A 24410-nucleotide genomic window follows, 5' to 3' on the forward strand; every position below is an offset into this window, starting at 1 on the left:
ATGTGTAAGGTGGAGTAAAGTTCCTCATCTTTATTGGTACTAATGCCTTTTGCTGAGATTTGAGGTCCTTTAATTTATGGCAATGATTGAGGTTTCTTCCTGCCCCTTCTTAGTCAATTTGTTGACTAATCTATTAATCTGTTAATCAATTAGCTGCTCGGTTTGTTCAGCTAAGTAATGTTTAGTTAATTTCAGCCAAATTAGCTGCTTGTCAACTGCAAAACTTATTTATTTAACTTGTGAAATATTATAATTATTATTACTAGTATCATTTATTCATAGTAACCACTAGGGCCAGTAAATCTGGAAGAATATGATTTTTGGAATTAAATTTACCAATTTATCAGTTAAAGAAATTCTGTTAGTCCACCAAAACTTTCTGATTGTTTTGCAGACTAAACTGGGTTTGAAAGCTCTATACTATTTGTGTTTTTTTTGTTTGTTTGTTTTTTTTTACCAATGTTGTAAATATATATTTTTATTAACTCTGGATTGTTACATATTTGGTAATGGGATTGGGATCAGCTTGATCAGGATATTATTATGTTTCTTTTTAGTTTTTAAACTATTGTATATTCATTTTACTGATTTAATGAATTATGTAGGCAAATAATCAAAATATGCAACAAAAAAAAATACAGTGCTAAGCAAATGTATTAGATCATCAGTTTGTGCCACAGCTGTCCTAAATTAACATAATTAGTAATTAATAAAATCATGTTTTATGTTTCTGTAATGGTTAATACACCATTACGTAGAAGATCTTTAGACGAAATTATATTTTTAATGCTAAAATATCATTATTATTGTTATCCATTCTTTTTTTTTTTATTTACTGTTTTACAAAATAAGTGGAAACAATTCTAAAAAACATTATTTCTTGATTAGGATGTCAAATTATAGTTATTTACTTGCATTCCTGAACAGAAAAATTAGTTTTAGTGGTTGAATGTTCTTCTTGATTCACTTCTGACTTCTCAGAGAAGCTCAGTGAGCCGGCTACAATCTGGCTATAAAAAGGTGTCAGGATTGGGATTGTGAACTAAAAAATGCTTGATCATAAGAATATTCTATAAGAGGCTTGTGTTTCCATTCAACTTTTCTTCTGGTTTTACATTCTCATTAATACATTTCTCTCTGTTTTTCACCTCTCCAGGTGTTCTTCGCCTCCGTTCGGTCCGGAGGCTCCAGCCAGGTCTACTTCATGACTCTGGGCCGAAGCAACCTGCTCAGCTGGTAGAGGTCCACACCTCCTCCTCCTCCTCCTCCTCCTACTCCTCCTCTTCCTCCTCCTCCTCCTCCTCCTCATTGTCCTCCACCCTCGCTAACACTGGATCTCAGAAACCCACCGTCGATGTCTTGTCAGCTCTTGGACACCAAAAGAGAACCAAATCAAAAACGAGAAACGAGCCCCATGTTTTTTTTTTTTTTTTTTAATGAAGCAGTCAACAACTTCAGACTTCAACTTTTTCTCTCCACTGGAGCTGCATCTCAGAGCTCCAGGGGGATCGCTTTGTGACGCCTGGCAGTCGCCCCCTGAAACACCTGAAGTGATGAAATTAAATAGTATATGAAAGGAAGGAAGAAAGAAAGAAAGTGGAAATAAATTAAATGGGAAGTCAAGAAAAGGGGTTCTTTTTGTTTCCCCTCTCCGTTTACTTGGTGCTTCTCAGATTGCGATAGATTTTTTTTTTCTTCTTCTAACTAGTACTGCTACCACTATTATTACTACTGCTACATCCTACAGGTCTGCCACTTGGAAGAGATTTCACCCCGTGCTCCCGCCCTCCACCTTATCTTATGAGCGTCTCATGGGGCCGGAGGGGCCGGAGTCTCTTGTATCAACACTCCAGTAGTGTGTGTAAATGTTCTGTTTGGGCCAATTTCTGCTGACATTCTTTCAGGGGGTTCGACTGTAAAACCCCCGGAGCCGGTGCGATTCGGGGTGACAAGCGAAATGCAAAAAGGGGCCGAATGTTTGAGGTTCTGCTGTAAGTCTGATGGGACTCGACAGGTGGGTGTGTGTGTGTCGTTGAAGTATTGTGTTGTTTGGACAGGTGCTTTAAAAAAAAGGGGGGGAGAGAGAGAGAGAAAGACGCTGAGCAGATGGATTTCAGAAAAGTATTTTTTGAATTATTACTATTATTATTATTATTCCTTGAAGATAAGTGTAACTATGTGGAGTAAAAACATGTCCTTTACCTTCTTTTAAGATTTAACGCACATCCACACACAGTTTGCTTGCTTTTACTCTGAACCCACAGTGCAAAGGTGTGTTTGTCTGAGAAGAAAGTGATGTGGGTGTGGTCCAAAAATAAAAAATTTAAGGTGTCTATGTACAATAAAAGTTCATTGAATCTTCCAGATAGTGTCAGTGGTCATGTTTTTCCCCGTTTTACCAGTCAAACATGACCACCTAAACTCTCAACTGCTGTGAATAATAGTCAGATATAAAATGAGTAAAACATATGATAACGGAGTGATAAAGTAGAGGAGAAGAGTTCAGTATGTGTATGCGCGTGTGCGGTCGGAGAGTTCAGTGTCATCGACAAAATTGGATTTTCGTGGCAGAGAGGTAAACGCACGGTCAGCTGGTTTGCTTCAGCAGAGAAGTTGTTTTCTTCCTGGCAGGCGTTTATTATTATTATTATTTTTTTTTTCTATCTTCCATTTCAGATCATTTCTCATTTGTATGAATGCAATGCACTAAGTGTCAAGAATGTAGAAAGACGTATTACTGTGTGGTGGTCCAAGGCATGAGATGATGTTTTTTGCTTTGTATCTTGTCACAAGTGATCAATCCTAGATGTTCAATTTCAAGTTAATACGATTAAAAAGCTGCAGTAGCGGAGCCTCTACGTCAGGTGTAGATATTTTCCCCGGAGGGAGGAAGGAAGTATGGGGGTTATTCTGTATTTGCAACCTTTTTCTTGAGAATCTGTGCTGATGCAAAATGCTGACACAGAGCTGGGGAGAGACACAAACTCTGGATTTCAGTGTTACTGTGATGTGTCACAAAAACGGAGCAGAACTTTTCATCACTCGGCTGTTTGTGAAGACGGAAAACCCCACTTTTTCGGGAAGGAATTGTTTTCTCTTTTTTGTGCCCCCCGCACCCTCTCCCCTCCTCCTCCTCTCTACTACTTCCTGCTCCTGCTGTTATTTAAGTTGTTTGTATATGTGAAAGACTGGGGCAGCAAACCTGAAGTATCGATCTCCAGCTGGAATTCCTTGCATTTCCACAGACTGCACATTGTTCAGTGAAGGAAAGGGGCAACGGAGGGTTCAATCTGTGCTCAAACAAGTTCACTTTGAGTGTCTTTTTCCCTCCTGAAGATAACAATTACACATGTGAGCAGTGTTTCTGACATGTGGAAAGGTTACTGTCAGTCACTCCTCCTCTTGCAGAAAAGCCTTTTGGACCCCCCCAATGCTGTGTCGTCTGAGGTCTGTGTGTGCAGTGAAACCCAGTGTGTGTCTCTTATTGCATCAAGGCCTTGATGAGTGGCTGTATTGAAACTTCATGATTAAAAAAATTGTGGTTATTATTGATATTCTTTATCGGCTAAATAAGGATGAGAGCTATAAAAACATTGGGAAAAAGTGCCAAGAAGGCAGCATTTAAAACGTGTAAACCTATTGTTATGAAAAACCACTACTTGGAAATCCTTTTTTGGGAAAAAAAAAATCAAAAAAAAAAAAAATCACTTGAAGCATTGTGTATTCTTCAGTTTTAGAGCTAGTCGGAAAGCTTAACAATAGTTTCTGTTGTTTCTGTAAGTCTATGTACACGTAAATATGCGACTGCGGTGGTTTAATATTATTACGCTCACCTTAGGTGGAGAAATGTTTACAGAGGCGATGTTTTGTTACACTAATGTGCATCACGGTATTTATGTTTAATGCATATGCGTCTTTAATTCTTTGTTCTTGCTTTTTGAGCCCGGATTTTATTGGATATTTCATTTTTTTTGTCATCTCCCCCCCTTACCTTACCCCACTTAATAACCTACTTACAAAACAATAAAGAACACACATGTTGTTCATTTCAGGTATTCACATAGCGCTGCTTCGACGTGGAAACATTGCAGTAACGTTCCCTGCAGGCTCGGACGTGAGGCAACGTGTTTTTCCTCTGCTGTTTCTGCCATGCTACTCTAACTTATGTCCTCTCTGTGTATGACAGGAAGTCATGTATTTTCCTGAAGTTTTTTTTTTCTTTGAATAAACTTTAAAAGTAATTTTAAAAAAGAAGAGTTTGCCCTCTGATCTTTGAAAGGCTTTTCGCTGCTTGTTCCTTCCCCAAAAACACACATGACAACATGTTGAAGACGTGTTGTAACACCAACTGAAACACTGCCAACACGTCTTGTGCAGCTTTTGATCTGTTTCAACAGATTTTCTTCATATTTCCATACACTAAAAAATTACTTAAGTTACTTTCCAGAAAGTTCACAAGTTTTTTCTACATTCTATGAGTGCAAATTCCATAAAAACTTTTATTACAAATATTTACTATAAAATGGAAGTTGAAATTTATATTTAATCATTTATTATTAATTACTTGTAGTTTTTTTTAACAGTTTTATTCAATTGCTTAATGGTCTTGAATGTTAAATTAATGTAAATAGAATAAATAAATTAGAAATGCATTTTTATTAAATTGGGGCAATTTTATGTTTTCTTATAGTAAAACTTAAGAAACTGCCATGTAAAAAAAGGAAAAAAAGTTACTTTCCAGAATTTTTTGTGTGAGTGCAATTGCCATAAAAAAAGTTGATTACTTTTATTGCAAATAAAATAAAACATTTTTTGCAGTATTATTAAAATGTTAAATGTTTTTTGGGAATTTTAAATTACAGTGAATTCTATGTAGAAATACAAAAAAAAAATACACATGCACTTTTATAAAATGATGGCAACTTTCTGTTTTCTTGCAGTAAAACTTTAATAATAAATTAATGAAAAGGTAAAAAAGTATTAAGTATGAAAAATTGCAACTTAAATAAAATAAATTAAAAAAACAGTTATTCTACAGATATATCTATATATATTTTAAATTCAGATATTTACTGTATATTATCCATATTTAAATATATATATATATACATATATATATATATATATATATATATATATATATATATATATATATACATATATACAGTAATGTTGAAATTGCCAAATGGAGAGTTACTCAAAATTAGATATTATCAGCGTTATGCAAATGTTGACTTCTTGTTGATCCACTCTGTGGTGTCTCCAGATGTCTGATCTCGCTATGACTGGGCCGGTGGAAAGGAGAAGTGATGGACGCTGTCATTTTCTGAGCATGTCTTTTGTCAGAAGACTCTGTTTGACATGAGGGAGTGCTGATCCCTGCTCTGGGTGGGGTTAGATAACTGGGATAAGGTGCCGTTACTTTACTTTAGTAAAGGTTTTAGGAAGGTTTTTGGTGCTTTAATGTTTAACACTCCTCTGGTTGAGTCCATGCAGCCTGGAATTTGCTATTTACCAGGTGATGAAACATTGGCATTTATTTTCTGTGTAGTTCCCTGTGAGAGCAGACGTCTGTGGGAGATGTTTGAATCTCCCCACTGAGCTTTACTGTATTTCCTTTTCAAAGTATGCAACATGTAAGATGTTCCAATGATGCAAAGTGCGGTAGAATTATTTTTTTGTTTTGTTTTTTGCATTTTCCTGCTTAATTAGCAGTGGTGGAAAAAGTATTCAGATCCCTTACTTAGTTTAAAGTCTCCAGTACAAGTAAAAGTCCTGCATTCAAAACAAAAGTACAAAAGTATGTACTTAAAGTATCAATTGTTAAAGTACTTATTATGCAGAATGGACCCACTGAGAAAGCTGGCAGCTAAATGTAGTGGAGTAGAAGTATAAAGTTACATAAAATGGGAATTATTCAAGGATAGTACACATATCTCAAAACTGTACTTAAGTACAGTACTGAGTAAATGTACTTAGTTACATCCCACAACTGTTAATTAGACTGTGACAATGGAAGGGGGAGATATGCAGCAAAGGGACCCCAGCTCCGAACCTGGGTCCGCTGCAACAAGGACTCAGCCGTTGGGGTATGCACTCCATCACTCCAGAAATCTGACTTTTTAAAAATGTTTTACACATGACAGCTAACAAATGACAAGGTAAAGGTAACAAGGAACAAGACACATGGGAAAAAACAAGGTAACACAACTCAGTGACTCAGTTGTATACAACACAATACTGAGGATGACAGAGATAAAAAAAAATATAGAGAATCAATAGAAACTGAATCATTAAGTTGGCAGACAAAGGATGTAATAAATCATTGGGTCCTTTAAATGAAGGAGATGTTATTTTCCCACTTAGCGTAATATTTCTCCACCCGTGTTCCACCAGACATCTGACTCCTTTTAATTTTTAGCTTAACTCTTACCGCTGCACAGTGGTGGAATGTAACTTATTTAAGTACTGTACTTAAGTACAATATTGAGGTACTTTACTTGAATATTTCAACATATGTAACTTTATACTTCTACTTTACTTCATTTTAGAGCATAATATTGCTCTTTTTACTCGACTACATTTAGCTTTAGTTACTTTTCAGGTCAATTTAAACATAAAACATGATACATTTAAAGTTATTAGACATTTATTTTAAAGTAGGGCCATTCTGCATAACGAGTACTTTTACTTTTGATACTTTAAGTACATTTTCTGATACTTTTGTACTTTTACTTGTAGTGGAGAAATTTCACAGTGTGGTTTTAGTACTTTAACTGAAGTAAGAGATCAGAGAATATTTCTTCCACCACTGCTGCAGCAAGTGAAACCTCCTTTTTCAGAGATGCAAAATTGTTGTACTATGATTTGACTGATGGACAGAAAATGGCCCTCTGGGGCTAACACACTGAGATTTACTGATATGTTGACTGGCTGGGAGGTAAATTCCTCTGCTAATGAAAAACAAACGACAGGTTAGTCATCTGTCCAGTGTCATTTAGTATCAGGATATCACAGGTGACGAACAGATCTGGAGATTTCCCAAAACTCGCAACATGTCCTGCTTTCTCAATGAGCAGCAGTTTAATGAATGGTATCTTCTGTGTCATTCACCTTTTAACCTTCATCCATTAAAAACACTGGCAGAACATTCACTACTACTTGTGGAAGGCCTGTTCTGCTTACGTACTGATCGTTCTGTACAGAGTATTATAATAACAATAATAAACATTTTTTCTGGCAAATGATAAAAAAAAAAAAGTTATCTACTTTGTTTTGAGGAAATGTCATTCTGAAAAGGTCCAGATGTAGGAAAACATGGTTTTGATCCAAACTGGCACATGAGTAGATTTATTTTTCCTTTTGACTAGAACATTCACACTTTTAGGTTTATGTTGTGGTTTATGTTGCTTTTTTTTAACTATTATTACTATTTAAAAACTTGTATGATTGTTATTTTTATTGAAGCTTCTTCTATTTTTTTGCAACCCACATGCAGATGCAAAGATCCCCCATTGTGGGACCAATAAAGGAATTGTCTCATCTCATCTCTATCTGTATCTCATCTGTATCTCATCTGTATCTCATCTTATCTGTATCTCATCTGTATCTGTATCTGTATATCATCTCATCTGTATCTGTATCTCATCTGTATCTCATCTCATCTCATCTCATCTGTATCTCATCTTATCTGTATCTGTATCTCATCTCATCTCATCTGTATCTGGATCTCATCTGTATCTCATCTTATCTGTAGCTCATCTGTATCCCATCTCATCTTATCTTTATCTCAGTCTGTATCTAATCTGTATCTCATCACATATCAACTGCATGAATAATATAAGCTGCATTACCAATAATTAATAACTATATGCATATGTATGTAATTAATAGCAAAAAATTATCTTATCTATTTTTTTAAAATGTAACACTAACTAAAACTACAATAAAGGTCGGTATATATATATATATATAGTAGTGTATATCCCCTCAAAACTGTATTAATCAATCTCTTCCAAACACATCACAATGAAAATATAACCAAAATTAACAGAGGATTGTGTCTGAAAACAGAATTTTCCCAAATTTATAGGCGACCATGTACAATTAATTTAAAGGGAAACTTATTTTTCTAGACGGAAATTCTTGTGCCAGGTTGTTCCAAAAATACAATAAAATACAGGGGGAACAAAAGAAGACAAAACACCAGATAATCAGATATGCTGGAGATAAATAAGTAAATATTAAGTGTCCTAGTAAATAAAAAAACTAAACTAAACAACTAAATCACAGAAGAAACCGTCAGTGGTCGAGACATCATTACATCATGTATCTGACGTGTTGTATCAGAGTCCTCCTTTAATTCACGTTTAAAACGAAAACTTGTATGATTTGTCTGTGGGTTGAGTGAAAAGGTCAAGGAAATCAAAGTGAAAGGGTTCATGGTCTGAAGAAGCTCCTCCCCTTCATTGTTTACTCGTATTTACTTATTTCTGTTTAAGCAGTAAGTACATTTAGTCCTTTTTGTTACAGGGAGTTTTTTGTTTTATTTCCTAATCAAAGTGCAAGAGCATGAATGACGAACTGAAATATCACAGCATTTCAACAAATCTCTCTCATTCATGGAGCTTTTGTTTACACATGCTTTTAATCAATCACTGTTCATTTAAAAAAAATGTAAACAAAGTAAAATGTTCAGCTAGACTCCAACTGAATAAAATGTTGGATCCAGCCAGCAACCAGTGACATCAACACATTGTTTGCATGACAACTATGACCCCATAGCTTGCATCACTGAACTAATGTCATCTATATGATAAAATTCAGTCTCCTGGAAAATGTCCAGTCATGATCAATATGTCAGCCACACTGAGTCATCTATGAGAATGCACAATGGGGGGACACCATAGTTTCTACGCAGTGAGATCACAGTGAGTCATGTTGCTGTTACACAGCTGTTGTTAAACATTTGTTTAGATAGAGACATTTTATTTTCTTTCAGGCACTTCTGAGGTCTGTTCAGAGGCGGGTTAAATTCTACAGTATCTTACTTTAAAAAAAATATTTGTTGGGATCTTTCCCCTTCAATTATATAAAAAAGACCATTCAAACAATATCCTTTTATCTGCTCTATGCAGAAAGAAAATTCACAAAATTTGCCACAGTTTGGTCCCTCTCATTATCGTTATAACCCACTCATTCAAGCTGCAGTTTTTCCTGAAAGATACAGCCCTAACGAGCTTTAGAAAATGTTAATACAACATTAATATATTTCAAGAAGACTCCTGGCCTGTTTCTAATAATCTATTTGTTTATTATTTCCAAATAAGATTATAGCCAGAAATGATCTTTTTCTGTGCTCAATGTGTATTTTGTGAACCACATTTTACTATTGTAAAATTATGTAATATGTTCTCATCAGATATGTCTTAATATTATTTATGTCTTAATACTGTAATTATGATTTTACATCCATGTTTCTGTATTTCTTGGTTTGCACAAAATACTTTTTTTCATTTGCCAGTCATTGTCTTCGTTGTCTGTCTGTCTGTCTGTCTGTCTGTCTTCCTAAAAGGCATTGTGGACTTTTTGTAACACATCATGCATGATTACAGATAATTGACACAAATACCAAACCAAAGCCCAGCCCGAGCATTAAGCTTTCCTCAATAATACAACAGCCCAGTTGCAGAAATCTGCCGTCACCTAAAACTTCCCCCACTGGTTTCTACTTTCTCAGATGTCACCTGGTGTGGTGAATGTGCACAAGCTCACGTACTGTAAAAAACAAAACAAAAGGGAGTGTCACACATTTCATTGGAGTGTTTGCTGGCTTCTTATTCACTAATGACTAGGTGTAAAGGCTGAAGAAAAAATGAAGAAGTTGTCCCGGCAGCCTGTGCTGAGCTAATCCTCCAATTTAACTGAAACAAATAATTAGCCCTCCGGTCAAATAACTCAGCAGCTCTGGAGCTCTCAGAAGGTCACATGAAATGATCAAATCTACAGCCTAAAATAACAGAAATATATGACAATAAGGAGCAAAGTCGTGAGGTGCAGAGAAAGGTGAAAGGAGTGATAACTTGTTAATCTTGCTACCAATATTTACTACCAATATTAGCTGCTCTGTTTCAACAATGTTAGGCAGAAATTTAACCGTGGTGTTCAGTTTTAGCAGAACAGGGGAGAAAGAAAACTGCAGAAGAGCCCTTTAGCACCTTGACTCGTTTCTGGATGTATTTGCTCTAAAATAAAGGAATAAACATGACAAATGTGAAAGAAAACAAAGAATGAATTATCCAGGAATCATCTGGGCCTTTTAACACTTTTCTAGAGGACAAGGCCCAGTTGGAGCTGTGTGGAGTCCTCCTTCACACACACACACACACACACACACACACAGCTGTTATTTCCTAATGGACAATTGATTTGACTGATATCTGCACTCTGTATTTAATCTGTTCTTGTCCTGTGTTAATGTGCCTTTTGTGTAAGATTTTGTTATTTATTACAAATCATAACATTATTATGCTTTTGGTATAATACTAGTCTTAACTGAGGAAAGTTTGAAAGCTTGTGTTATGTTTATCTTGTGAAGTTTTGTGGTGAAGTTTACAAGCTATGCAGGCTATCTCACCCCCAAACAGATTTAAATTTATATTTACACAGGTTAGAATTGTAATTCATCTTCTGTCTGGCAGCCAACTATTGTTTCAAATATTCTGGGTATAAACCTACGCTCCACTTTGGAAGGGAAACTTAGCTTGGTCTCCCTTCATGCTGCAGCACATGAAGCTTGTGTCATCTGTTCCCTTGTTAAGCGCTGTGAAAACATGCCTCCAGGACTTATAATTGTGGGTAAAACCTGCTGTTTATCAAACATCATGTTGGCTAAAGTGTTGGTGAACAAACCGGCATGTAAACATAATGTGTGACATCATTGTTTTATCATGGCCATGTCCACAAATCATACTATAAGTCCATATTATAATAATTGTGATGGGCCTATATAGGCATTGGCTTGGTATTGTATTATCTGTTTTCAGGACAGGCCTAAAATGAATCTAGTGAATATGATAATTTGCTTTATGTCAAGGGTTGAATTGAAAAGATCAGTAGTTCTCTAATGTGTGTGTGCCAAGTGTGGAGCTGAAGCCAGGCAGCAATAAGTCCATCTTCGCATAAAGACAAACAATTAAAGTTTTTGTATAAGAAACTCACTACTTAAATAGTAGGTATAAGTTTAAGATTATGTGTGTGTGTGGTAGTTGCATTTATAACTTTTTCTAAAACTACAATATTTTGATAATCAACAAAACTCTCAAAAAGTAGGCAAAACTGCTGCCTTAATAATGATCTTTCTCTAATGTCCGGTGTGTGTCTATGTGTGTGTGCTCTTGTGCTAAAACAAACAGAGATGTCCGTCACTGACGCAAGAGGCAGATGATGCCAGAGGAACAGCCGAAAGCAGTCCTAAACACTCGTAAACCTAAACCACTGACTTTTTTTCTGAATGAACCTGCAGGAAATATTATAGTGTGTGTGCATGTGTATGTGTGTGGGTGTGTGTGTGTGTGTCTGTGTGTGTGTGTGTGTGTGTGTCTGTGTGTGTGTGTGTGTAAGGAGTCAGGGGATATGAGTGGTGAGCTGTACAGTACACTGCGTTACATTGGGAAACCTAAGAAATTTCCACCTCAGAGGGGTGGGAACCTTGAAAAGAGAGCGCAGGTTTCCCTCGTGAGCCAGCAGGAAACTGACCACATGCAGTTCCAGTCCACGCCGTCTGCACATCTGTCTGTCACCAGTGTCTCTGCCAGGGACAACAGGCTCACCTGTAAACCGTGAGTACACTGTGTGTGTAATCATATTCACATACAGTTTAAATCTGTGTATGTAGGGAATTTATTTTCTGTATTTGTTGCTACAATTATTATTTTGTGTTAAATAATATTGATTTTATGTATTATACTGTATATTTTATACATGCAAATATTTGTATGTACGTTTATATGGAGGCATTTTTTAATTGAAATGTTTAAATTAATTTTTTTAAGTTTTTACATTTTTTTTTGTATGCATACTTTAATACAATTCCTTCCCATCATAGTATTTGTACTATTTATTATATTGTCTTGTTTTAGTGCATTTTAATGCAGACTGGAAACAAATTGAGGGTCTCTTTGGTTAATTTATAACAGTTTGAGATTTATTCTGAGAAAAAAAAAATAGACTCTATATAAATAAATCATATATATTATAGAAAGTATTTAAGTATATATATATGCCTTCTGAAATAATTGGTAAAAAACCTCACATTATCATCCATAATTCATGAATTAATATAAGTCATTTTATATGTATATTAATATAATATATGTATATTTTTTAATATATTTGTATACATACTTGCATTCTCTTTACATCATAGTATTTTTAGTTTTTACTATTTATTTTTACACTACTGCTTATATTTTCTAGTTTTAGCATCTATGAATTTGAGAGTGTTTTCGGTTAATTTACAGCAATTTGAGATTTATTCTGAGAAAAAAATAGACAGTAAATATATATTATAGAAAGAATTTAAGTATAGATGTGCCTTCTGAAATAATTGGTCAAAAATCATAATCCATTCATAATTCATACATATAAATGTATTTATATGTGTATATTATATATATTATATGTATATTTATACAATCCTAGATTTTTTATGCGCATGTATGTATTTTTTTAATGTTTGTATTTTTAATCATAAAAACAAAGTAATATTTACAGTAAATGTAAAGGAAGCAAAAGGATTTACTGCATTATCTCTTTTCTTATTAGACAGAAACTTGAGTTAAAAAGAGAATTGAGTTAAATTCCTACATACAGTATTTTTTTATTATTATATGACTATATTATGTGTCATATGCAATCAGCAGTTACATTTGCAATAGATATAACTGACTGTCAGGAATTTGATCAAAAAGAATTAACTGACGTAGGAATTTTTTTTTTTAATTGATAAAACACTCGTGCGTTAAAGTTTCCATCTAATTCCAGTTAATGTCGTATTTATTGAGTCATGTGTATACATATTCATTTACAGCAAAGACACTCCCACAGACTTTACAACTGGGGTTGCCTTTTGATGACACATTTAAATATTTTATTGAGGAAAACATTTATGACTTGTGTGTGTGTGTGTGTGTGTGTGTGTGTGTGTGTGTGTGTGTGTGTGTGTGTGTGTGAGAAAGTATTGCTGCGGTGAACTGATCCCCGTGATGACAGGCGAGGAAACAAAAGAAAAAGAAGAAGTGAAAATTAGCTGGTTTCAATGGAAATTATGATTGAACTCTTCTTAAAAATTCTCCACAGGAAACTCGAGTTTACCTTCCTGTCTGACAGAGCCCTGCTATAGAATAAAACAGAAAAATTTGGAGTAAGAGTTTGATTTAATTTCCTATGGTTTTCTTGATAATAACCAAAATCATTATCAATAAAACCATGGAAAATATCAGCTCTAAATTAAACTCTTATGATCTATTTTTGTTGTTATCATTATATTTTTCCTAACAAATGTACCTTTGTTGTACCAGGCATCAATATGAACAAGAAATTGGAGGAAAAAAGGGTGGTCTAATATTTTTTTTCCATGACTGTAGCCTATGTTTTAATTAGTTGTATTATTTGCTATTTGCTATATATATATATATATATGTATATATATATATATATGTATATATATATATATATATATATATATATATATAGTTGATTAGATTAGATTAGAAAATGCACATATCTACACAGAGTTAATTCTTAGACCAAAAAGCTTATAACAGAAGAACTGTAAGGCCAAACACATCTATGAGGCTTCATTTTAATGGTAACATCTTCTAGTTTCTGCAGTTCTACACAACAAAAACTAAATTAGTTTAAAAAACAAAGTCTAACCCAAAAACAAGATGTTAAATATGGTGTTTTTGTCCAGTTTTCAATTGAAAATATGTATCAAAAACGTGCAAATTATTACATTCTGTTTTATTTACAATGTAGATAACTTTTTTGGAATCAGGGTTGTAAACAGAATATATATTCAATCACATCAAATGCTGTGATTTTCCTGAGAGTGGAGCCCTACAACCAAAACAAGACTTTAATAATCCCACAGTGGGGATTCAGTTGTCACAGCATCTTAAAATACAGGTTACACAGATTAAAAATAAGACATTATATATATATATATATATATATATATATATACAGAAATATAGTTATTTTGCAATATGGACAATAAATAAAAATATATCTGTGGATACACAGTACAGTAAAAGGAACAGTGGAAACAGTCCTTTGACAAACACCAGACTTCTATTCGAATTTATTAAATTAATAATGTACGATGAATCAGTTCATATTCTAATTTATGAGTTTAAAAATGTGTTGTATTTTTTATTCTATTATTATTGTTAGTTTTTGATTCTGCTGACCTCTGATATCAGTGGCCTTTACGCATTAAAGGTGACTCATCTTGAGTGTTGCTGCTGGTAAAGCCCCGCGGTTAAATGTGTCTTTCAGCGGAGGCGGGATGAAGGGCGGGCCTAAGTTTCAATGATGACTCTGTGATGTCACAAGTTTTACGGCCTATAAAGAGCTTCAATTAGAGCTAGAAAATTAGACAACACTGGTAACATCATAGTACCAGACATCACTAAGAATAATTGATCCTTACTGTCGGTTATTCATCTGGCTTATTACTGTCTCACACTAGTAATAAACTCTAATACTTTTTATTGACAGCTGAGAGCAACTGAACACATCCAGCTGTCTCTGGCAGCCCGTTTGTCAGATTTTATCAGCAGATCATTTATTTAAGATTTTTGTATCTCTGCAGACTGTCATCATGGTTCGCTTGGTATTGATGTTTGCTGCGATCATCATCGAATATGTTTATGGATTTCCACTAATACCTCTGTCTGTGAAAGGTGAGCATGATGTATATTATGTATCTGCGCATAGGAAGGTTGAGTTGGAGGGGAAGAATGTCATAAAGCTGAATGGAAAGTGTTTTTATCACTTTGTACATTAAGTTTAACCTTAAAAAATTCAATCATCTCTGGAATTTAAAGATATTAAGCCATTGAACCCCAAGGTGTTTCAGGGTCTTTTTTACTCTTTTTAGGTTTTACTCACTGTGGCCTTGCATTTTACTGTAATATATAAAGTATTAGTATTATTTTTTTAAATGTATAAGTCCTGCAGCTCTATGGAATCAGAACAATCATGGCTAGAAGTGGGAGCAGGACAAAAATGTAATTTATGCAGAATAACACCGTAAAAATGACGGAAATCATAAAATGGAAAAAATGCAAGTATAATTTCTCTGATAAACTATTTTTTTTAAATAAATTTGAATAAAATGTATTTATAAAACACCTTTCCAAGTGTCCACAGGTGTCATGAATATTGGAAAAAAATTGCAAATAGGAGCAGAATTTAATGTTTTTAACAGGATCTAGTTATTCCAAACGGTTTGATTTTGGCAACATTTTAAATGAGACTTGTAGAACAAAGTGATTTTGACAGAAATATCACAATTGGCTCCATTTTCTGATGCAATCTTTAACCTATGATGCTTTCTTGAAATTTCAAGCTGTTATTACAATAAACGGTGTATCTTTGGCGATCTTTTAAAGAAAACATATGTTGGGGTGCAGAGGGTTTACCATGTATCGTGGTAATTAAGCTGCTAAGTGTTGTTTCCTCCTGCAGATGGCTGCGCCCTGGTGTCCGAAGAGGTGAATTTAAACAGAATGGAGGGCGAGGCCGTAATCCTCTCCTTCGGGGCATTTGAGAGCGTGCTCAAGGCGCACAACATCGCCTCTCCAACAGCAAAGTACCTCATCACCAAGGAAAACGGGACGGAGGATGCAGCGTATCAGGGAGGGGGGCGTGTCCAGCAGCACAACAAGCAGCTGTGGTTCCTCCCAGCTCAGGCTGCAGACTCAGGGGAATATATCTGCACCTACAGGTAGCCATTAAAAACTCTCACACAAATTCATCCCTCTCCTCTACTGCCATGCTCTTTATGCTACTGAGCTTCATTTAGAAAAGGGACTTTACAGTCTTGCAACCAATGAGTGACGAAATTTCTATTTTAAACTGGAGGCTTGATGAGATTTATTCTGAAAAAGTGCCAACTATTTCTTTAATAACCTCTTAATTTTCTGAAGGTTATATGTGTGAATGCTGCATGAGACATACTATAATAGGTGTTTTTAAAAAATACTTTTATGACCATGCTCAACATTATTCTAAAGCATTTAAGGCATTTTGGACAAACTTCCCTATGACAATTTAAAAAAAACAACAACAACCAAAAAACAAAAAAAAAAATTTTTTCAACTCTGAGGCAATTTTTTCTTCTTTAACTTTTGGACATGTTATACTCTTACCATACTTAACATACTATTCTAAAGTGTTATTAGGCTTTTTCCCCACTTGACAACTTGTTGAAAAGTGTTGAAAGGAAAATGTCATAAAAATTTTAAATGCCTCAAAACTCTCAAAATGGATTTATTATACTCTGTTGGCACATTTAGTAGTATATTTTTGGCAGAAAAAAAACATATTTGGGATGTCCAAAATTTGAAAAAAGTCATACTATAGCATGCCGAAATTTTCAGGAAAAAGTCATACTATAGTATACTATGGCATTTTATTCAAATTTCAGGACATATTATATTATGGTGGTTTTTTTTGGCATTTTTGGACAAAGTTCCCTTTGACTTTTTTCAACATATACTATTCAGTTTTTTTGCTAAATTTTCACAAACTACATAGAGTTCAATTTTATTTATATAGCCCAGAATTTTCACGTAAAAATCAAATTTAAAAAATCACGTATTTGCCTCAAAGGGCTCTACAGGCTGTACATGGTACGTCACCCTCTGATCCACCTCCCAGGACAGACATACGTGCAATAGATGTTGTTGTACAGAACACATCACAATAGTAAAATACAGTAGATGTAGCACTAATGATAGTAGTTGTGGTGCTGGTAAATATAATCAAATAACAGTGGTAATAATAGTAGTGGCAGTAATATTAGCAGGAATAGGACTAATGATATTAGTCATAGTAGCAGTGAACATAAAATGACAGCAGAATAGTCTGTAGTTATAGCAATGATAAGAAACTCACTGATCAGATAGTAGTTATGGGTGTCTAGCAGGTCCGCAGCAACAGTCTGGACCCAACCACGAAAATTAGTAGTGATAAGATAGAGTCCAGCATAACCACAGCAGCAGTCCGGACCCAACCATGGTCTACAGTGATGGTGAAAAGTAGCAGTGGATGTTTAACAGAATCTGATTTATGCACCTGTGAAACGAGAAAACACAGGACATAATAATACATTCATCAACATACTGTACTATGATGTTTTTCGGAGATACTACATTATGACCTTTTTATGAGATATTGGACATACTATACTATGGACCTTTTCTTGGTCTATATAATTATATGTATCAAAACACTATACTATGGCATTTTCACCATTTTTGGACATACTATACTATGTTGTTTATTTTCCTTTTTTGACATACTAATACCTGTTGTTTTTTATATATATATATTTTTTTTTTGGACATATTATATTATTACCATGCTCAACGTGTTATTCAAAAGTGTTTTCAGGCATTTTTGGACAAACTTCTCCTTGGACATTTGTTTTACTTTTTTCGACATACTATACTATGGCATTTTTGGAAATACTATAATATGCTGGTTTACTTATACTTTTGGACATACTGTACTATTCTGAAGTGTTTTTTGGCATTTTTCAAACTTCACTTTGAACACTTTTTAAAATTAAAAAATATAACAACTATACAATATGACCTTTTTTTGACAAACTATACTATGGCGCTTTTACCTTTTTTGGACATACTTTACTATGGTGTTTTTCATTTTAGGCTTTTTTCGACACTATAATTTTAGGTCAGCTTTTTAGCTTTCAGCATTCACACACATTTCTAGTCTTGCTTTTGCTCCCGCAGTACAGGTTAAGGTATTGAAAGTGGGCTACAAAATAGCATCTCCAAAACTAGCCTGCTAGATCTCGCCTTCTGAAAATCTTGTAGTTGACAAACCATTTCTTAACTTTTTGCACCTTCTTGCTGCATGCCGTTTATTTATTAATTTTTTTCTCACTTTTGTCTCCAGAAATGAAACGTACTGTGTAACTGGAAGTATCAAGCTACAAGTGTACGAGTCAAATTCTGTTGACATGCAGAAACTGTCCCATCCAGCCACAGCCATAGTGGGGGAGTATCTGAGGCTCTCATGTCCATCTCTGGACGACTTCAACGTCACAGGCAGAATGATCCAGTGGCACAAGGTGAGAGGGCAGAAAAAGTTCAAGTTTAATGATTAGTCGATCAGTTGCAGAGACTTAAACCTTTCATAACTCATTACTCTGCTACACAATTGAAACTTTGAATTTCTCTCAGCTGTTTGTTGAAATGTCTCAATAAATAGTTAACAATAGGTAACATCACTCAGCTGTAGATTATTTGAAATATTCAAATTTAATTCATGTTGCCCAGAATTACAGGTTTGTTTTCAGGGCTAACATTGTGTACATTGTGATATTTTAACTACTAGCAATCAGGCACAGATTCAGTGGCGGTTCTAGACCAGTTTTACTGTGGGGGCCAAGCAGGGGCCAGTGTTTAATCAGAGGGGCACATTAAAAAACGGCAAAGATGATTTTTAAGCATTCAAACCCTTTATTTTAGCTTATTTAAAAATCTAATTTAATCATATTTGGAAGGTACAAATACAGTAATTGAAACAATGAGACTTACCAACAATAACAACTATTTTTGTACGACAATGACATTGAAAGCGCAGTACGGTGAGAATTATCTTTTTTATTTTATTTACACAAGCTTTTATTGCACAATTAAACTATTTAATGTACACATTCTGGGTTCCTTTTGTGTACAATGAGATATTGTTTGAACGAAAAATATGTAAGAATTGTTCCATCTCTCATCTTTACAAATTGATCATTTTATTATTACAGTAATTTGACACAGGGGCCACAGCAGGGGCCAAGGGCTTCTTCACAGGGGCAGTGGCCCCTGTAGGCCCCTGTGTAGAACCGCCACTGCACAGATTAAAATGTTGAATCTGTTTTAGTTAAAGTCTATTTAACATGGTGAGATACTGGGATGATGGAGAGGAGTGAGTAAACTTGGGTAGAAGAAGATGAATTACATAAGTTGTGATTTTACTTGCTGCCAGTAGAGGTCTAACCTCATCACATACTGTAACACATTAAACATCTTTCTGACAGGACTCCAGCCTCAATGTCCCTCAGCGAGGCAGAGCAGCCCCCTTCAGTCAGGAGAGAGGTAGACTAATCATTCCTGCAGTGAGGCGATCGCATGCAGGTGTCTACACGTGCCAGGTCAGAGTGCTCATCAATGACAAGCAGTACAAAGTCAACAGGATCTTGATGCTTACTGTGGAAGGTAGGTGATGTCAAGACACACATTATTCCTTCATTAGTGGCCTAACTGACAGGTATAGGCTGAATCTGAGTTTTTATTTGATCTATTGGAGGCCTGATTTTGAAACCTAACTATGAACACACTATATAAATGAGCGTTGGCCATTATTAAACAATGAAGGGTTAATTTGCAAAAACATCTTTTTTCATTTATTTCCCTAAATCATGTAATTTGGGGGACATAAATCAAACTAGACTCAATTAAACTTTGGTTGTTGTGATAAGAATAAATATGTAAGTAAGTAAAAAGTAAAACATTCAATAAATAGGACTTTTTTGTATTGTTCACTCCAGAGAAAGTCAAAAATCAAAAATAGTGTTTGTTTTGTCATTTTAAAAAGGAAAATATCTGCTGGGGTATTTTTTTTGCAAGTAAACTTATTATTAGTGCACAAAAGTAAAACTGACCTGCACACACTGTGCATGCAGTGCAGGCTAAAAGGTGTTAATTGTTTTGTGAATGAATATGAATACCTCTCCAGGCTCCATTTCATGATAAAAATACAAAAAATAAAAGAAAATTGAGTCTATACATCTACAAATGTTTTAAAAAAATAATGCTTTTATATCATTAGTTTACTTCCTTGCAATGGCACAGTACAAATAGTATTAGGGTGTCCTGCCCTCTACTGGTCTAATAAATGCAACACACTGAGTTAACTTGGTCACAGGGACCAGACAAAAAAAATCCTCACTCAAGACGACACACATTGTTACCTGGCATCAATTGTTATATCAGGTAGAAAATTAATTATTATTATGTTAAATAAGCATATGTTACTGTCATTTTAGAGTTGTTTGTTTAAATACAATTACACCTAAATGTGTCTAAATGTGTGTGTATGTGTGAAGGTCTAGACCCTGTAACCACCACCACCACCACCACCACCACCACCACCTCTGTGCCTGGCCTCTCTATGACCTATAACCCAGGACTAATCAGCAGCAGGAGATACAGCACCATTCACAGTGAGCTTTTAATTTTTAAAGTTAATCTTTTACTTTAAAAATGACCCTGTGGGGACCATAAAATTGATGCTACTGACCTTGTGTGCTACCTTACGTCTCAGCTCCAGTAATTCAACCGCCTGTGATTGTCTCGCCAGTGAACGGAGCCATTTTTGAAAGTGTTCATGGTGAGTGATTAAAATGCTTTGATTAATATATAAAATAGTTAGAATAATCCAAAGTCTAATGCTGATTCACCTCTGATTTCATTTAGGTTCAGGACTCGACCTGTCTTGTACAGTGCTCACTGAATGTCAAATGGCAGATTCCACTGTGGTCACATGGCTGGTCAACGACCAATCAGTGGAGTCCTCATACCTTGATGGAAGGGCTGTGCAAGGGGGAAGGAGGTAATTGCTGATTTGTTTTTTTGTGAGGCCAAACTAGATCTGTACTGCTTAAGGGAAAGGGGAAAGTTACAGAGTACTTTATGAGTTATGTTGTCTGCAAAAAAACAACAACTATTATCCAACTGGAAAAAATCAATTTTGGAGCCCTGGTTGGCAGAGAAAGATAACTACATTACCATAGTTTAGTTTGGAAACAGCTATACATATGTAATTTTGAGATGACTACTAAACATCTTGAAGTAGCATTTTTTTGTTTGTGTAAATATAGTTAAAATAAAATACTAAACAAAATGACTCTTAGATGTAATGATACCTGTTCACTTGCTACATTTTTCATTTGTGTTTTTAATTTGTCCCTTTTTTTAATGTGTTATGTTAGCAGCTTTAATTAAGTTGGAAATCCTAAGTGTATTATTATTAAATTAACAACTTGCCTAGTTTCAGTCATTAGATACATTACATTAAGTCGCTTTCTGCCATGCAACCCACCTCATTTAAACCATCTAAACACATTTCTATGTCTGTCTCATGCTTAAAGGGTGACCAGAGTGTCTGAAGGCTGCCACATCGAGTTAAGGCTCGTTGTTATAGCGATGACAGAAGAAGACGTGGAGACGGAGCTGAAATGTGTCACTGAGAACCAAGGAGGGAGACAGGAAGTGGTCACACAGCTTCATCTGGAGGGTGAGTTGTATTTTTGTATGCATTTATTATTGTGTAAATGACAGAGCCCTACTGAAAAAACTTTTGTTATTAAGTACATTGGAATCAGAGACGTACTAACTGTTGTGTAATATTTCTCTCATTTGGTGTTGAATATGATAGCACTGTACTCACTAAAGTTATTACTGAGACAGCTGTGAGGGAGGAACAGCAGGTAGTATCCATGATAAACTATAATGGATGTTTTACACTGACAGTTCTGGTAATGATTTACTATTGCCTTCCTTTTCTTATCTACATAACTTTGGCCTGGAGTTCGTTTGAAACTTGTCTGACTGTTCGCATTTCTTACCAAATATGATTCTGTATTAACAATGTAGCTATGTTCCAAGATCCCAGTAAAACTTAGTTGTGAGCTTTTATATACAAGCTACAGGCCTTATGCAAACAATTATGGGCATTAGAAATATGGCAAAAGTAAAAACTGAGAACTAACTAACTAACTAATGTGAAAATGTTATAATTTTGCTAAATGTCACAGATCAATCTGTACATAGTTGAGGTGTGGTGTATTACTGCACGTATTGAAATGGGAAGATGAAATAATTTGAATATTGTGATCTAAATGAGGAGAACTAAATTAATTTTATTCTATATGTCATTATCATATGATTTAGAAGAAGATGTTTAAGTTCATGTTCCTGATGTAGATTTATAGGCACTGAGAAATGAGCTTTAATTCAATGTCTTTTTGATAATTCCGTTTATCTGAATATATTTCTGAAGTATGGGATAGGAGGAGAAATTGAACATATTATAGATTAATTTCTCAGACTGCTTTATGTAGATCAGTCTCTGAATTGGATAAAGTATTTGGCTTAATGCATGCAGGAGTAGATTTTGTCTGGTTTGGATTTGAGTTTTTTGTCTTGTGCTTTTGGGGCTGTATTTGTATATCTGTTATTTTTCAACTGTGGGAAATCTCCTGGACCATTATTTGGTTTGAGGTTTATGTTAGGTTGATATTTAGGTATTGTGCTCTTAGATTATGGTGGGTTAACATGCTGGAATACGAAACAAACAAAGGCAAACCAGTAGGGATAGGTCATGGAAATGACCAGACACAAAAATAAAATACTAATTGATTCATATTAATTATGAATACATGTTATCATTAGCAATCCAATAAATTCTAATAACCTGGAACTATTCTTTGTAATTATCAAGACAACCAGAAGGCCCAATATCAAAACATTAATTTACATGTTTCTCTCTTCACAGACTCCACATTTACATGGCTGGTGGTAGCTGTGGTGGCCGTGTCCTGCTTCCTGACTGTGGTTTCTGTCTTCCTCTATATCCTCCTCAAACCTAAAAGGAAAAACAAAATGGATTACTTTCTGGCTCGGCAGAACAGCACCTTCTAACACACTCCCTCCACAAACAAAGACCTTCTTTAACATCTTTGCTGTTCAATCAAATTAGTCTTTTGTGCACTGTCTGCACGTGATTATTTGCAGTGACACCACCACGTCAGATTTTGCGCTCAACACTCCTTTAACAGAGACTCAGTGTTACTAATCAGTAGTTGCATTGTTACTTGATGATATTGTATGTGTTAAAGGTTTATTTATATGGTGGTTTGATGTGGCACAAATATTTAGCTTAAATAAAAAGTCAAACTCAGTACAGACTTCTAAATAATAAGTCATTTTATTTGTTGTTTTTTTGTCATTCAAATATTCTTCATATACACAGTGGCCACTTTAGTCAGACACGGTCAAAAAGGCTTTTTAGATATTGCCCTCCCCATTTACAAATTATATGATAATCATAAAGTTACATGAATACCTCTCTGACATTGCAGATTAAAACTGAACATTGTCATCTTTATAAAATGTAGAATTTATGGCTAAGTAGTTGCATTTTTTTTCCATTAGATTTTGCAGGTGTACCCAATAAAGTGACCACTGAGTGTAGATAATATGTGCTGTACTGTGTGCGTGATTGTATTTTTCAAAATAAATCTTCTCAGGGAAGCTTCTTGTAAAGTTGGCAAGTGTTAAGTCCATTTGCAAATGTTTGCACATTTTCATGGCAAATGTGATTTTCCTAAAGGAAAAAAAATTGTATGTTGATGTGTTTTATGGCATTTATGATGCTATCATCCTTGAAAATAAGTGTTGCATTACCTCTACCTTGAATAAATATTTTATGGCGTTGATGGTCTAACTTTTCTGTCACCTATTATGAAATCTAACAATGCTTTACTTTTCTGTGGTTATTGCATGCAAAACATTTATTGTATTTAATTCAAAATATTCTCACATGAGAATGTTTAAGCACAATAAAGCCACAGTGATAAAACTGTATCTCAGTGTGGTTGCTTAACTTAAATGATGCAGCATTATTTATTGTTTAGACTTCATCAGCTGATCTTTCTGTGTAAAACACTGTATAATTGCACTTTGTTTAATAAAAAAAATATTGGCCCAAGTATAAAATGAGCTGACGGAGAATCACCATTTTGCAACTTGCTCAAGTATAGGAAGCACTATGATTTAAACTTGGTAGATATACTGTCTGTAACAACTGTAAAATATACTATCAGGTCTCACAAATCACATATTTTTAAAAATAAATACATTTAAAAAAATGTTTTATTTCAATATAAAATATTAAGCTGTCAGTTGATTGATGGATCTGTACTTTGTCCTTAAACTAGATGCTAATGGAAGAATAAAAACAGATGACCATAGAGGTGCTGGCTGGAGCAGTTTGTTCTACTAAATCTTCTCACAATAGAACATTTATGAATGGGA

The 24410-nt window shown here is 34.7% G+C and overlaps 2 protein-coding genes across 2 annotated transcripts in view; both read left to right on the forward strand.

The window, feature by feature from the left end:
* Positions 1-3993, forward strand: part of LOC131979378 (mitogen-activated protein kinase kinase kinase kinase 4-like) — a 138071-nt gene extending 134078 nt beyond the window's left edge. Inside the window, exon 32 of the mRNA XM_059343335.1 lies at positions 1157-3993. Coding sequence (XP_059199318.1) covers positions 1157-1240 — 84 coding nt within the window. The 3' untranslated portion in view covers positions 1241-3993. The remainder of the gene's footprint in view (positions 1-1156) is intronic.
* A 10470-nt stretch (positions 3994-14463) lies between these two features.
* On the forward strand, positions 14464-23863 carry LOC131979338 (interleukin-1 receptor type 2). The gene is made up of 9 exons (XM_059343290.1): positions 14464-14969; positions 15757-16015; positions 18214-18388; positions 19352-19529; positions 20420-20536; positions 20638-20703; positions 20790-20925; positions 21464-21609; positions 22870-23863. Exons 1-9 carry the CDS (start codon positions 14888-14890, stop codon positions 23013-23015), a joined length of 1305 nt encoding a protein of 434 aa, XP_059199273.1. The 5' UTR covers positions 14464-14887; the 3' UTR covers positions 23016-23863.
* The last annotated feature ends 547 nt before the right edge of the window (positions 23864-24410 follow it).

This window comes from Centropristis striata, chromosome 10 (genome assembly GCF_030273125.1).
Source record: "Centropristis striata isolate RG_2023a ecotype Rhode Island chromosome 10, C.striata_1.0, whole genome shotgun sequence".
In the NCBI taxonomy this organism is placed as follows: domain Eukaryota; kingdom Metazoa; phylum Chordata; class Actinopteri; order Perciformes; family Serranidae; genus Centropristis; species Centropristis striata.

What these genes read in the sequence shown, in the direction of transcription:
- LOC131979338 (XM_059343290.1), top strand. Translation starts at nt 14,888, where the DNA reads ATGGTTCGCTTGGTATTGATGTTTGCTGCGATCATCATCGAATATGTT. An exon ending in GAATATATCTGCACCTACAG is followed by an intron (nt 16,016 to 18,213) that starts GTAGCCATTAAA and finishes TTTTGTCTCCAG; the next exon opens with AAATGAAACGTACTGTGTAA. An exon ending in GAGATACAGCACCATTCACA is followed by an intron (nt 20,537 to 20,637) that starts GTGAGCTTTTAA and finishes CTTACGTCTCAG; the next exon opens with CTCCAGTAATTCAACCGCCT.